Source organism: Gymnoscopelus braueri, assembly GCF_963280865.1.
Source record: "Gymnoscopelus braueri genome assembly, chromosome: 16".
Taxonomy (NCBI): domain Eukaryota; kingdom Metazoa; phylum Chordata; class Actinopteri; order Myctophiformes; family Myctophidae; genus Gymnoscopelus; species Gymnoscopelus braueri.
In genome coordinates, this window is record NC_137616.1 from 49819995 (window position 1) to 49832771 (window position 12777).

Consider the following 12777-nt stretch of genomic DNA (forward strand, 5'->3'; position numbering starts at 1 on the left):
GAGGATTTGATTGTGTGCCAGCCTATTATCACCTGTCTGTCTGTTTTCCAGTCTGTCCTCGGCTTCCAGCCTGTCTGCCTCTTTACCTGTCTGTCTGTTTTCCAGTCTGTCCTCGGCTTCCAGCCTGTCTGTCTCTTTCCCTCTTATTGTTTTTATTGTCTCCGCCAGGCCGAAAGGCATGGCGAGAGAGTATGTTTTACCCTCCGTCCGTCCGTCCGTCCGTCCGTCCGTGCGTCCGTCCTTCTGTGACCAGCTAATCTCCGCCACCGTTGGCCCGGTCGCTGTGAAAGTGCACACGCACACTCCCTGGATGCCACAGCAGAACCACTGCCCCACATTTTTCAGATCAGCCTGTCATAGCGCCACCATGAGGCCGACCTTTGCAAAACACATTTTTTAATATTACTCCTACAGATTTTCTCCAAATAACACGCAAATCGGTACACAGTATCTCTATAGCCATGTGATCAACACGGATCTGTCCGATTTTCCATATTCCATCCTGATTGGCTAACATTGGCTTCTAAAGTTTGCAGGATAGGTCCGTTTTGAACAAAATTCCTCAAATCATGAACGCAGTGTGCGATTTCTGTGAAATTTTGCACACACATTCCCACTAGGCCGAGGAAGAAATGCCACCCTTTTCACATTGGCCTGTTATAGCGCCACCAGCTGGTCTAATTTAGCAAACCACATTTTTGGAACAAAATGCCTCAGCTCATGAATGCAGTGTCCGATTGCCGTGCAAGGCCTAAGAAGAAATGGCACCCTTTTCACATTGGCCTATTATAGCGCCACCAGGAGGCCATAATAACCTACCTGACCTGGCGGAGACTTGTGCTCCGAGGAGAACTTTTTCTAGTTTCTTATTTTCTACATTGTGCTACATTGGTGTGAAGGGAGCCAAAGGTAACCATGTTGCTATGGTATCCGGCACTGTTGTTCCAGCATGTTCAACAAACCACTTTGTGGCTGAACTGTACATTAACGTTATGTTGACACTACTGTAGATCTGCACATAAACGTTATGTTGACACTACTGTAGATCTGCACATAAACGTTATGTTGACACTACTGTAGATCTGCACATTAACGTTATGTTGACACTACTGTAGATCTGCACATAAACGTTATGTTGACACTACAGTAGATCTGCACCACATTGTTGTGCACACTGGCAGTAAAGTAGATCCATGTTGTTTTTTTGTGAATATTATTTTACATTTTGTGAAGGGTCTCAGATCTCAGATCCACGTCCTGCTTTCCCTCCTTATTTTATTTCGTGGGCTGTTGATTATTTTCAGATTTTCCTTGTTGATTTGTTGTTGTTTTCACTGTTTGTTTGTTTATTTATTTAGCTGTTGGTAGTCATGGCTGCCAGTTCCCACCTGATGTTATGTGGGAGTTCCCACTGCTCCATACTGTACTGAATAACTGCTAGCTTGCATAGCGTCTTCAGACTAGGACTTAAGTCTAATATGTACAGGTCATTAGACTTGCCATATCCTCCAAAGAGGATGATACGATCTCCCACCATGCAACAGCACATATCATACATCCCTGAACACGGGCCTTTCCCCTTGGGCTCAATCTTCTTCCAGGAGAAGGTCTGTGGATTTAATTTCCACATATCATTCGCATTTTGGTTCCAGTTATGGTGGTTACGTCCACCAAATATGTACAGCTCTCCTTTGTAGGCAAAGGCTGAATGATCGTATCGTCCTTCTGGAAGTTGTGCAGAAGCCAGCCAACAGTTTGTCTCTGTGTCAAACACTCTGAAGTTGTTGGGCACAGCCCACAGGCCCTCCCTGCCCCCAAATACAAACATCTTTGTCCCGATGATGGTGGCAGAGTGACAATCTGAAGTAGGTGGCAGAGTTCCTCTGGTGTTAATTAAAGACCAGACCATTGTGGTGGTGTCCAACTTGTAGAGGTCATTGGTGAGTCCATTATGTGTCCATCCTCCATAGATATACATGATCTTCTCCAAGACACAGGCTGAGTGTTCAAACCTCGCCTCTGGAACAGTCCCAGATATCCTCGGCTTGAACCATCTGTGTGTGTCCACATCAAATGCATAAAGCACATTGTAGTACTTGCTGTATCCATTACTTCCTCCCCAGAGGTAGATTATATCTTCTATAAGTACAACTGTATGGCCCCGGCGCCGATAGGGAACGTCATGGAGACGTTCTCCTCTTTCAGTTTCCACCGGTGGTAACTTCCTCCAGCATAAAGACACTGTGTTGAAGACGAACACATCAATCTGAGGATCACCGTACCCTCCAAAGGAGTACAGCTTGTTTCCCACGGCAACAGCAGCATGACAACGGCCTTTATTTGGTGCCTCATTGAGATGAACGGTCCACTGCATCATTTCACACATCAGCAACTTAAAGTTGATTAACTCAGACTTCTGTAAAATAATGGAGTTCTACTTTGTGTGAGACCACTTATATAAGTACAGCAGCACAAACATCATGGGACGTTTGTCCAATCCATGAAGCAGATGCCCATCGTTCTCCCATATATGGTCAAGTGATCACCATAGCAACCATAGAACTGCTGATAGAACCACTGGGCACCACACTCCCACACACAGAGATTTGTGTAATTTATAGAGATTTTGAAATATGTAAACTTAAATGTTATAACGGAAGTTAGAGTTGGTCCTAATATGGAGTCATACGTCATATGTTCCTCCTCATCATCGTTCCCACAGTGTCCAGCTTCGTGGCCCTGCCCTTAAGTGCCAGGGACCCTAACCCTCAAATATAGTATAGTATAGTCAAATATAGTATAGATCAGTGGTTCTCAAACTTTTTCATGTAAAGGACCCCCAAATGAATATGTATTTGGCCATGGAACCCGAACTGAAAACATGTAGTGCCAACTGACCCCCATAAAATATTAGGTTTTTGCGTACATTTATTTGAAGATAATAATAATAATTTAAAAAAAAGCTGATGTACAACATTTCAGTGGGTTAGGCACATTGTGAGCTGTTAGATTGTCTATTTTCAAATAGCCGATGTACAGGGTTAAAGTAGTTCAACTGGTTTTGATGCCAAACACAGCGTTGAATAAATGTGAATAACGATAGCATAATGTAGTTGTGTTTTCCATCATCACACCAACTCGTCATCATGTTCATGTGTTTGTTGTTAAGTAACTTCTCTTCTCTTCGGGGCGCTCGGGTGGCTCAGTGGTTAAGTCCCTGCCCTCCACCACGGAGGTTGTGGGTTCGAATCCACCGCGGTGCATCCGGCTTTGTGGAGCGTCTACACAAACACAATCGTGTTCGGGGGAGGGAAGCTGGGAGGGGAGGGTGAAAAGCAATGAACAGCGATTGGTCAGGGCTGGGTTGGAATTGTCCTTAATCCGTGTGTGTGTGTGTGTGTGTGTGTGTGTGTGTGTGTGTGTGTGTACGCATGCTCATTCATACATTCATAAAAGTGTGAAACAGGGCTAAACACACACATTTTATTTCCCTGCAGTCTATATGTCACAGGGTGAATGGAGAACCAGGTAGATTGAACACAGAGCGCTCGTTTTTAGGCACAGGGCTTCGGGGCGAGGCGGGGCTTTTCGAGATAGGGTTTATTAGCGAGGCTCGCGAGGAGGAGGAGGAGGACAAGGAGGACGCGGCGCTGCGAGGCGGGGGTTTATTACGTGAGGCTCGCGAGGAGGAGCTCCTCCTCGCGAAATAAACCGTCCTCCTTCTCCTCCGAGGAGGAGGAGAAGGAGAACGCGGAGAGGCGGGGCTTTGATGTGCCGACACGGACCTGTCTTTTGTTGTTCCCCCCCACATAGCAACCAGGAAGCTACGCTAGGGGAACGCTGAACTCGCGTGCACACGCACACGTTTGTCCACTTAGTGGAGCTTGAGGCCGAGGAAGCGCGCCCTCGCGCCTCCAGGCGCGAGTGCCCGCGCTGACCGGCCGATGCTCTACTAGTCGACTCAGCGCCGTTTGAGTTGTAAACCGATAGGGACAGAATAGTTCTTTTCATGGATCTGTGTGTGTGTGTGTGTGTGTGTGTGTGTGTGTGTGTGTGTGTGTGTGTGTGTGTGTGTGTCAGGGAGAAAGTAAAACAAAAGCCAGAACACAATAAAAGTATCTTAACAGTCCTGCTTTCAATAAACCAAAAAAAGCATGAGCGCGTGCGCGCGCGTGTGTGTGTGTGTGTGTGTGTGTGTGTGGTCGCAGCCATATATGTTTGTGCACAAGCCTGGCTTGTGGCTCCCTCTAGTGTTGCTTCTACAGAATTGCTGGGTGGGTAAAAACGAACGCGCCTTCTTCAATCTACCTGGTTCTCCATTCACCCTGTAACATATACACTGAAGAGCGTAATGCTGCCCTCTAGAGGCAAGAATACTTATCCTGCCCCCCCCCTCTCTCTCTCTCTCTCTCTCTCTCTCTCTCTCTCTCTCTCTCTCTCTCTCTCTCTCATATACGGGGAGTCCCCTGTTACTGAACAAACTCTGTTGCATCAGAATCAGAATCAGAATCAGTTTTATTGTCACATCACAGGTTTACAAGGTAAAAAAGTGGGTGCAATTCATTTTAGTGCAGCTTAATAAAAAACAACACCACAGCAGCCGTAAACAGTGGACTGGCATGAACGATGACATGATACAAGGCGGAAACTGCGTTGCCTCTCAATGAAACATGAACAACAAACATAGCCATAACACCATGGCGCTAAACGGAATCAGAATATATAGAAGTTTATTTTTTTAAAGATTATCAGAATATATAGAAGTTTTTTTTTTTTTAAAGAGGAGTACTGCACCTCCTGCACCGCCACGGGGCCCTCCTCCTCCTCCTCCTCCTCCTCCATGTGCTCCTTGGTGGTGAAGCCGCAGTGGGACGTGGGCGTGCGGTCGTCCAGCTCCTCCTCCTCTTCGTCTGAGAAGAAGTAGGCGACACCGACCCGCAGCTCGTCCTTCTCCAGCCCAGAGGATCCCCTGTGGGATCTACAGCTCGCTGTAGTTCAGGTCTGTGAGATCTGATCCAGTTGGTTTCCCATCAACGACTTGACTTGAGGCATGGACTGCACTGTCTGGGAGATATGGAGAGAGGAAAGAAAGGAGGAATGGAGAGAGAGAGAGGGGGGGGTTTAGAGAGAGGGAGAGAATGACCCAGTGACCCAGACATGCTCCATAACAAACCCTCACCTACAGAGAAACTCTAGAGAGATGCCCCTCCCCCTCAGCCAGCTGGTTCTGGGACTATGGACTGTACACAAATACAAGCAGAAGTGCAGATGGGGGGGGGGGGGGGGTGTTACGACCAGTTCCGGGGGCACAGCCACCAGACAGAAAACCCACACTATAACCACATTACAGTGGGTGGACAGTGACTTTGACCAGTTTCACTTTCATAACCTTTGCATCACGCATGTCACACTAACAGAATGCGGCACACACAACACCAATGTTTTTTATAACGTGGATTGTGGAAGTTAAATGGTGGATTTGTGGATAGGGCTCTATATGAACAAACTTGTTATATCAACAAAACGCATCGCATTCTGTTTGTGTGACGCAAAGGTTTTGAAAGTGAAACTGGTCCAAGTCACTGGCCACCTACTTTATAAGAAGGGGAAGAATGTGGGAAAAAAAAGGAAGGAATCAACCCAAAACGAGAGCAAATTGGAGTTGAAAACCCCAAAAGTGAGCAGTCTTGCGATGGAGAAAGGCCACTATATCAGACATGGCTCCCAAGAGAAGACTGCACACCCTCTGCACACAAGATGAGATGGAAACTGAGCTACACTTTCTAACTACCTACTGTACCAAGACATCATACTTCCCACAGATTACAATCACCAAAGGAGAGTTTGAAACATGACTAATGACAACAACAAAAAACATTCCCCATATCTGCAACTATGGTCAAACACAGCAGCACAATCTGTGAGCTGTTGTGACAGGAGAAGGATGTCTAATGAAATACAACCACCTTCAACACAATCTATGTGTATTCCAGTTAGTTTAGTTTATTAGTTTATTAGTTTACTTTTGAATCTACTGTACTTGACATTGAAGTTGAATTGTTACACGGCTCTGTATATACAGTACATTTATTTATTGTGGTAGGCCTGTATTATATTATAACACTGCTTTACACTTGTAGTAGTAAACGTACATTTCACATATCAGAGAGAGAGAGAGAGAGACTCTCTGAGGCTCCCGTCAGTAGATACAGCACAACACTTGTCAGCAGTCACCTCGATGGACAGAGAGGTAATCTCTCTCTCTCTCTCTCTCTCTCTCTCGTTACTTAGCCAACAGAGTGAGCTCCGCTAAAAAAAAAACAATCAATACTTCACTCCCTTAACACCCATTAGTCAATCATTCATTCAAGTGGGCTTTAAAACAGCCTCACCGAGGAGACCAAAGAAAGACCACAAGAATGCTTACAGTCCTCTGGGTTTAGTCCCTTTAAATAGAGGAGAAACAATAGACGAATAGAATGGTTACAGTCCTCTGGGTTTAGCCTCTTTAAATAGAGGAGAAACAATAGACGAATAGAATGGTTACAGTCCTCTGGGTTTAGTCTCTTTAAATAGAGGAGAAACAATAGACGAATAGAATGGTTACAGTCCTCTGGGTTTAGTCTCTTTAAATAGAGGAGAAACAATAGACGAATAGAATGGTTACAGTCCTCTGGGTTTAGTCCCTTTAAATAGAGGAGAAACAATAGACCAATAGGTCCATTATTGGGTCATTTACACACGCAGCGCAAATGGGAGAGAAACAGGAGGAAAAGTGCAGGTACCTGTGAGCTCCCCAGACAAACTGTTAAACATCCTTCTGTTCCTTGGACGCTGTGTCTCACATGTTCCCCTCATTGGGTCCTCTGTCTCTCTTCTTCTCCTCCCTCTGTCTCTCACTCTCTTCTTGTTACAGTCCTGTGTCTCTCTCTCTCTTCTTGTTACAGTCCTGTGTCTCTCTCTCTCTCTTCTTGTTACAGTCCTGTGTCTCTCTCTCTCTCTCTCTTCTTGTTACAGTCCTGTGTCTCTCTCTCTTCTTGTTACAGTCCTGTGTCTCTCTCTCTCTCTCTCTTCTTGTTACAGTCTCTCTTGTTACAGTCCTGTGTCTCTCTCTCTCTCTTCGTGTTACAGTCCTGTGTGTCTCTCTCTCTCTCTCTCTTCTTGTTACAGTCCTGTGTCTCTCTCTCTCTCTTCTTGTTAGAGTCCTGTCTCTCTCTCTCTCTCTCTTCTCGTTACAGTCCTGTGTCTCTCTCTCTTCTTGTTATAGTCCTGTGTCTCTCTCTCTCTTCTTGTTACAGTCCTGTGTGTCTCTCTCTCTCTTCTTGTTACAGTCCTGTGTCTCTCTCTCTTCTTGTTAGTCCTGTGTCTCTCTCTCTTCTTGTTACAGTCCTGTGTCTCTCTCTCTCTTCTTGTCACAGTCCTATGTCTCTCTCTCTTCATGCTCTCAGCAGAATGCTCTCTGCTTCTCTCTGAACAGCCTGCTTCAGTACCATGGAGAGCTCCCCGTCACCACTGAACCAATCACAGACGCAGAGTCTCCTTCCGTCCGTCAAACACCAACATCCAATGAGGTGTGAGTACAGGGGGGGGGGGGGGGGGGCGGGCAGCGGTAGGCGGGCGGCTGGGTGGCATGTTTTCTTTTTTTGTCAGAGAGAGAGAGAGGGAGTGGGGGAGAGAGTGAGTGGGGGGGGGAATTCTCTACAATGTTCATGGCATTTCAAGGCGACATTTACAGCTGATAACCCTATATCAGTCATGGGGAGTATGAATATAACAGAGCTCTGTGCTGCATTGAACTCCATTCCTTTCTGCATCAACACATTCCCATGAGGATTGTGTTGAAGTCTTTGCTGTCTGCTTGAATAGGTTGTTGTATATGTATGGTCATAGGTCTCTCTCTCTCTCTCTCTCTCTCTCTCTCTCTCTCTCTCTCTCTCTCTCTCTCTCTCTCTCTCTCTCTCTCTCTCTCTCTCTCTCTCTCTCTCTCGTAGTGTCAGTTACAGTTGAAAACTCACTGTCAATGTCAATCATTCTACAGTGTCAATGGAGGACAGATCGGGCTGAAACTTTGCCCGAATATGGAGATGACTGACGTCATAGTACTGACATCATAGCAGTGATGTCAGAGACTGTCCAATGACGTCCGAGATCCACATGGAAGCCACACCCTGATTAAAACTCCATCTTGTTTATTATCTACACCAGTCCAACGGCAAAGGAGATTATGTTTTCGACCCTGTCTTGTCTGTCTGGTATGTCTGTCTGTGTAAACTCCCCACAATCTCTTTTTTTTAGAGATATTTTTTTTCAGTTTTTCAGCCTTCATTGACAGGACAGTGGGCTGACAGGAAACAGGGAGAGAGACGGGGGGGGGACACAACAAAGGTCGTCGGGATCGGGAGTCGAACCTGCGACACACTGTCAAGCTGGATTACCAGCATATGTGGTTTGAGCCTGGACCGCTAGGCAATCTTTTTGTGTTTTCTTTTAAGTAGATATATTTTTATATATTTTTAATAAAAAATAAAAGTGCTTAAGTGCGTCTGTGGGTTTTAGAAATGTTGAACCAAAGAAAAGTTTATTGTAAAAATAACGTTTTTGGACATACAAGGTTCCCCCCCGACAGTGATGCTATAGCCTATATTGGAAGTCAATGGAGGTTGGATTGGGCGGAAACGTTGCCCAAATATGGAGATGACTGACTTGCCACACCTCCTGGTGGAGATAATGTGCTCCACTGAGCACATGCCACCTTTCTAGTTATTTATTTATGTTATTCTTTGAGTTCTATCAGTCATGGCTGCCAGCTCCCACCTGATGTTGTGTGGGAGTTCTGACTGCTCCAGACCGTACTGAATAACTGCCAGCTTGCATACAGTCTTCAGACTAGGACTCATGTCTAAGACATACAGGTCATCATATTTGGATCCTCCAAAGAGGATGATAAGATCTCCCACCATGCAACAGCAGCCACGAGACATTTCAAATGGGCCGTTCCCCTTGGGCTTAACCTCTTTCCAGGAGAAGGTCTCTGGATTGAATTTCCACAGATCAATTAAGGTCTTTAAGTTTGTGCCACCAAATATGTACAGCTCTCCCTTGTAGGCAAAGGCTGAATGATCATAGCGTCTTTCTGGACGAAGCTGTGCAGAAGGCGTGTTCAGCCAGCTGTTGGTCTCTGTGTCAAACACTCTGATGTGGTTGTCCAGGGTCCCTCTGACCCCCCAGCCCCCAAATACAAACATCTTTGTCCCGATGATGGTGGCAGAGTGACAATCTGAAGCAGGAGGCGGAGTTCCTCTGGTGTTAATTAAAGACCAGACCATTGTGTTGGTGTCCAACTTGTAGAGGTCATTGGTGAGCCCATTCCGTGTCCATCTTCCATAGATATACATGACCTTCTCCAAGACACAGGCTGAGTGGTAGGACCTCCCCTCTGGAACAGTCCCAGTAATCCTCGGTTTGAACCATCTGTGGGTGTCGACATCAAATGCATAAAGCATCTTGCAGTAAGGGCTGTTGTAGTTCCCATACCCTCCCCAGATGTAGATGATATCTTCTATCAACACAGCAGTGTGGCCCCAGCTCATGTAGGGAACCTCAAGGTGACATTCTCCTCTTTTAGTTGTCACTGGGGGCAACGTCCTCCATCTCAGAGACACTGTGTTGAAGACGTTCACATCAATTTGATCATTTAGAGATTTCCTACCATAGCCTCCAAATGAGTACACCTTGTACCCCACGGCTACAGCAGCATGATGCTGGTCCTTATTCGCTGCTTCTCTCACCTTAACCGTCCAGTGCAACATTTGACTGTACAGCAACACTCTGGATAAATACTGATGTTCAGAATCCTTTTAAAAGAATGTAGTCTTATTGCATGAGACACCACTTATATTGGAGGCCATTCTATGACATCCGTCATCTATGAAGTCAGCACTATGACATCAGTAGTGTGACATCATAGATTCTCCATTATTAACATGGGGTGTGGGCGTGGTTAAAAGACACATAACTTGAACTTTAGGCAAGGGATTAGATCTGTCTGTCTGTCTGTCTGTCTGTCTGTCTGTCTGTCTGTCTGTCTGTCTGTCTGTCCGTCCATGTGGTAAAGGCTGTGCTCACAAGTGTGGTCTAAAAAAACACAAGAGGACTCATACAGGCGAAAAGACCTTTGCTTGAACAGTTTGTGGTAAAGGCTGTGCTCAAAAGGGTGATCTAAAAAAACACATGAGGACTCATACAGGCGAAAAGCCATTTTCGTGTACAGTTTGTGGTAAATGCTGTGCTCAAAAGAGTGATCTGAAAACACACATGAGGACTCATACAGGCGAAAAACCACTTTGTTGTACAGTTTGTGGTAAAGGCTGTGCTAAATCGGGTGTTCTAAAAATACACATGAGGACTCATACAGGCGAAAAGCCCTATACGTGTACAGTTTGTGGCAAAGGATGTAGTCAAAGTGGTGAGCTAAAAATACACATGAGGATGCATACAGGCGAAAAGCCCTTTTCTTGTACAGTATGTGGTAAAGGCTTTGTTAGCACAAGTCGTCTAAAAAAACACATGAGGACTCATACAGGCGAAAAGCTCTTTGTTTGTACAGTATGTGGTAAAGGCTTTGCTCAGAAAATTAATCTAAAAACACACATGAGGACTCATACAGGCAAAAAGCCCTTTGTGTACAGTATGTGGTAAAGGCTGTGCTCACAAGTGTGGTCTAAAAAAACACATGAGGATTCATACAGGCGAAAAGACCTTTGCTTGAACAGTATGTGGTAAAGGCTTTGCTCAGAAAATTAATCTAAAAAGACACATGAGGATTCATATAGGGGGGATGCCTTACTATAAGACATGATCATTCAGTCTAATCCATTATGACGATGACAAGGATACTAAAGCAACAGAATAACATAATTTGACAATATCAACATGACTGAATAAAATAAACATTAATAGTTTATTGTGGTGGATATGGAATTTTTATTTCATTTTTATTATTTTATTTTTTAGCAGTATTCCCTCCAGCTCATTTACTTAATCAGTTACTGGTAGTACAATATGAGCTCACTGTGTCTGTCCACATTTGTCAGGATTTGACAACTCATTCATCTAATAATTATTATGTTCATTGATATGCGGTAAATACTGGTGCAGTAAAGTGCTGACAAGCTGCTGGGTTTGTGTAGCTGTTCACTGTGTGTTGTCTCACTGAACGTAGTCCTTCTGCGCATATAGTGCATTTGTAAAAAACTAGACAGTGTGTTGATGTGGGACTATACAGTAACACCTCCCCTTTGTCTGTGAGTGGAGAAACACTTCCTCCCACCTTCTCTCAGCTCTCCTCCAGTTAACTGCAGTCAGGGCTATTTCAATGTGAAAGGCGCATAACAAAAGACACCATGATGATGGGCCATCATCAGAGATATTTACATAGACACACGTTTCAATGTCTTCATCAACATTCTGACTGTTTTGTCTTCACCAAAGAAAGCACACCTCAAGATGTTAATGGTTAATTTCTAAAGTGATACAAAATATTTTGTGTAATATAATGGACAGTTTAGATGATAAAAAAGGTGTTTCTACTTTGTTGGTGAATAAAATAAAGTGATGATCTGTGATCTGTGTTGTTAACATTCTTCAAGAGTATTCCCAAATAATAAACACATGTTCAGATTTTTTTTCCCGTAAATGCTATGCTATTTTCAAATAGTTATTTTCTAAAAGTAAAAAAAGTCATAATTTTGCTAATATATTAACCACTTTGTTGACTGCCCCCCCCCCTTCCCCCCTAACCAAATCTTATTATGACATGCCCAGAATAGGGTTGCTAGGGTTCATGTGGTTAGCTAGGGTCCCCCTGAAACACCCTAAACTAAAGGATCCCTTTTAAAAAAAAAATTGAGTGAAAATCTGCAGATAGGGATTTGGAGACTCTTTATGGTGTTGAGATGATAATGCTTAAAATACGTTTTTAAAATCTCCTCTCCTGTCTTTTCAGGATTTGGCTGATTAAGGCCCTTTAAACCCTACACAGAATGGGGGAGTGTTTACTAATGAATGCTATTTCAGTACTTTTAAATGTTGAGTTTCTTCAACTACCAAACACATGAGATGCACTAAACAGACATCAGTATATCAATCATATAAACTATAAAGAATACATCACATGGATGCACCTGGGCTGTATCATAAGTGTTGTAGCCTGGGGTCATAGGGTGTTTCGGTCTCGCAACATACACCCTCGCCCAGGTGACCCAGCCGGGGTTGATCAAGCCCCAACTTACGTCCCAGGTAGCTACCCACGGTCAGTCCTATAGGGAAAGACAGGGCCAATCAGTCTGCTTCTCCAGAACTACTCTGCCGGAACTCGGGGGAGGCTCTGGCACGTGGAGGGACTAGGCTCTGTGGGTGTGGCCTCCTGGCCGGGCTTCTCCTTCGTCTCACCAGGTCCAGGACCTGAGCGCTGTACCAGATTCTCTGCACCATCCCCGATCCAAACATTTCCTTCTGGCATGATGGTTCCTTGGGCCGACACCACTAGATTGGGCCGTCTAATGGTATTAGCTCCACTTGCGGTTTGCTTGAATGGCCCTCCTAAAGGCCTCACCGTGGGTTTGTTGGGCTTCTTCCTCACGGAAGACACAGGCTGGGGCGCTAACCCATACTGCTACCGGTATGCCGTCTACATTCCGGCTGTCCCCCGTCTCTCCGGTGGTCACCAAACTATTCCTGGTTGTCACGTAGTCTAATTCCTATGAACCACTATAAATA

General features: G+C 44.9%; 1 protein-coding gene across 1 annotated transcript; it reads right to left on the reverse strand.

The window, feature by feature from the left end:
* Nucleotides 1-1354: 1354 nt before the first annotated feature.
* LOC308103063 (kelch domain-containing protein 3-like) lies at nt 1355-5404 on the reverse strand (the record flags this gene model as incomplete). Its single annotated transcript, XM_080452911.1, has 3 exons — nt 1355-2368; nt 4795-4969; nt 5349-5404. The coding sequence occupies 3 exons, from the start codon at nt 5402-5404 to the stop codon at nt 1355-1357; spliced, it is 1245 nt and encodes a 414-aa protein (XP_080309037.1).
* Between the last annotated feature and the right edge of the window lie 7373 nt (nt 5405-12777).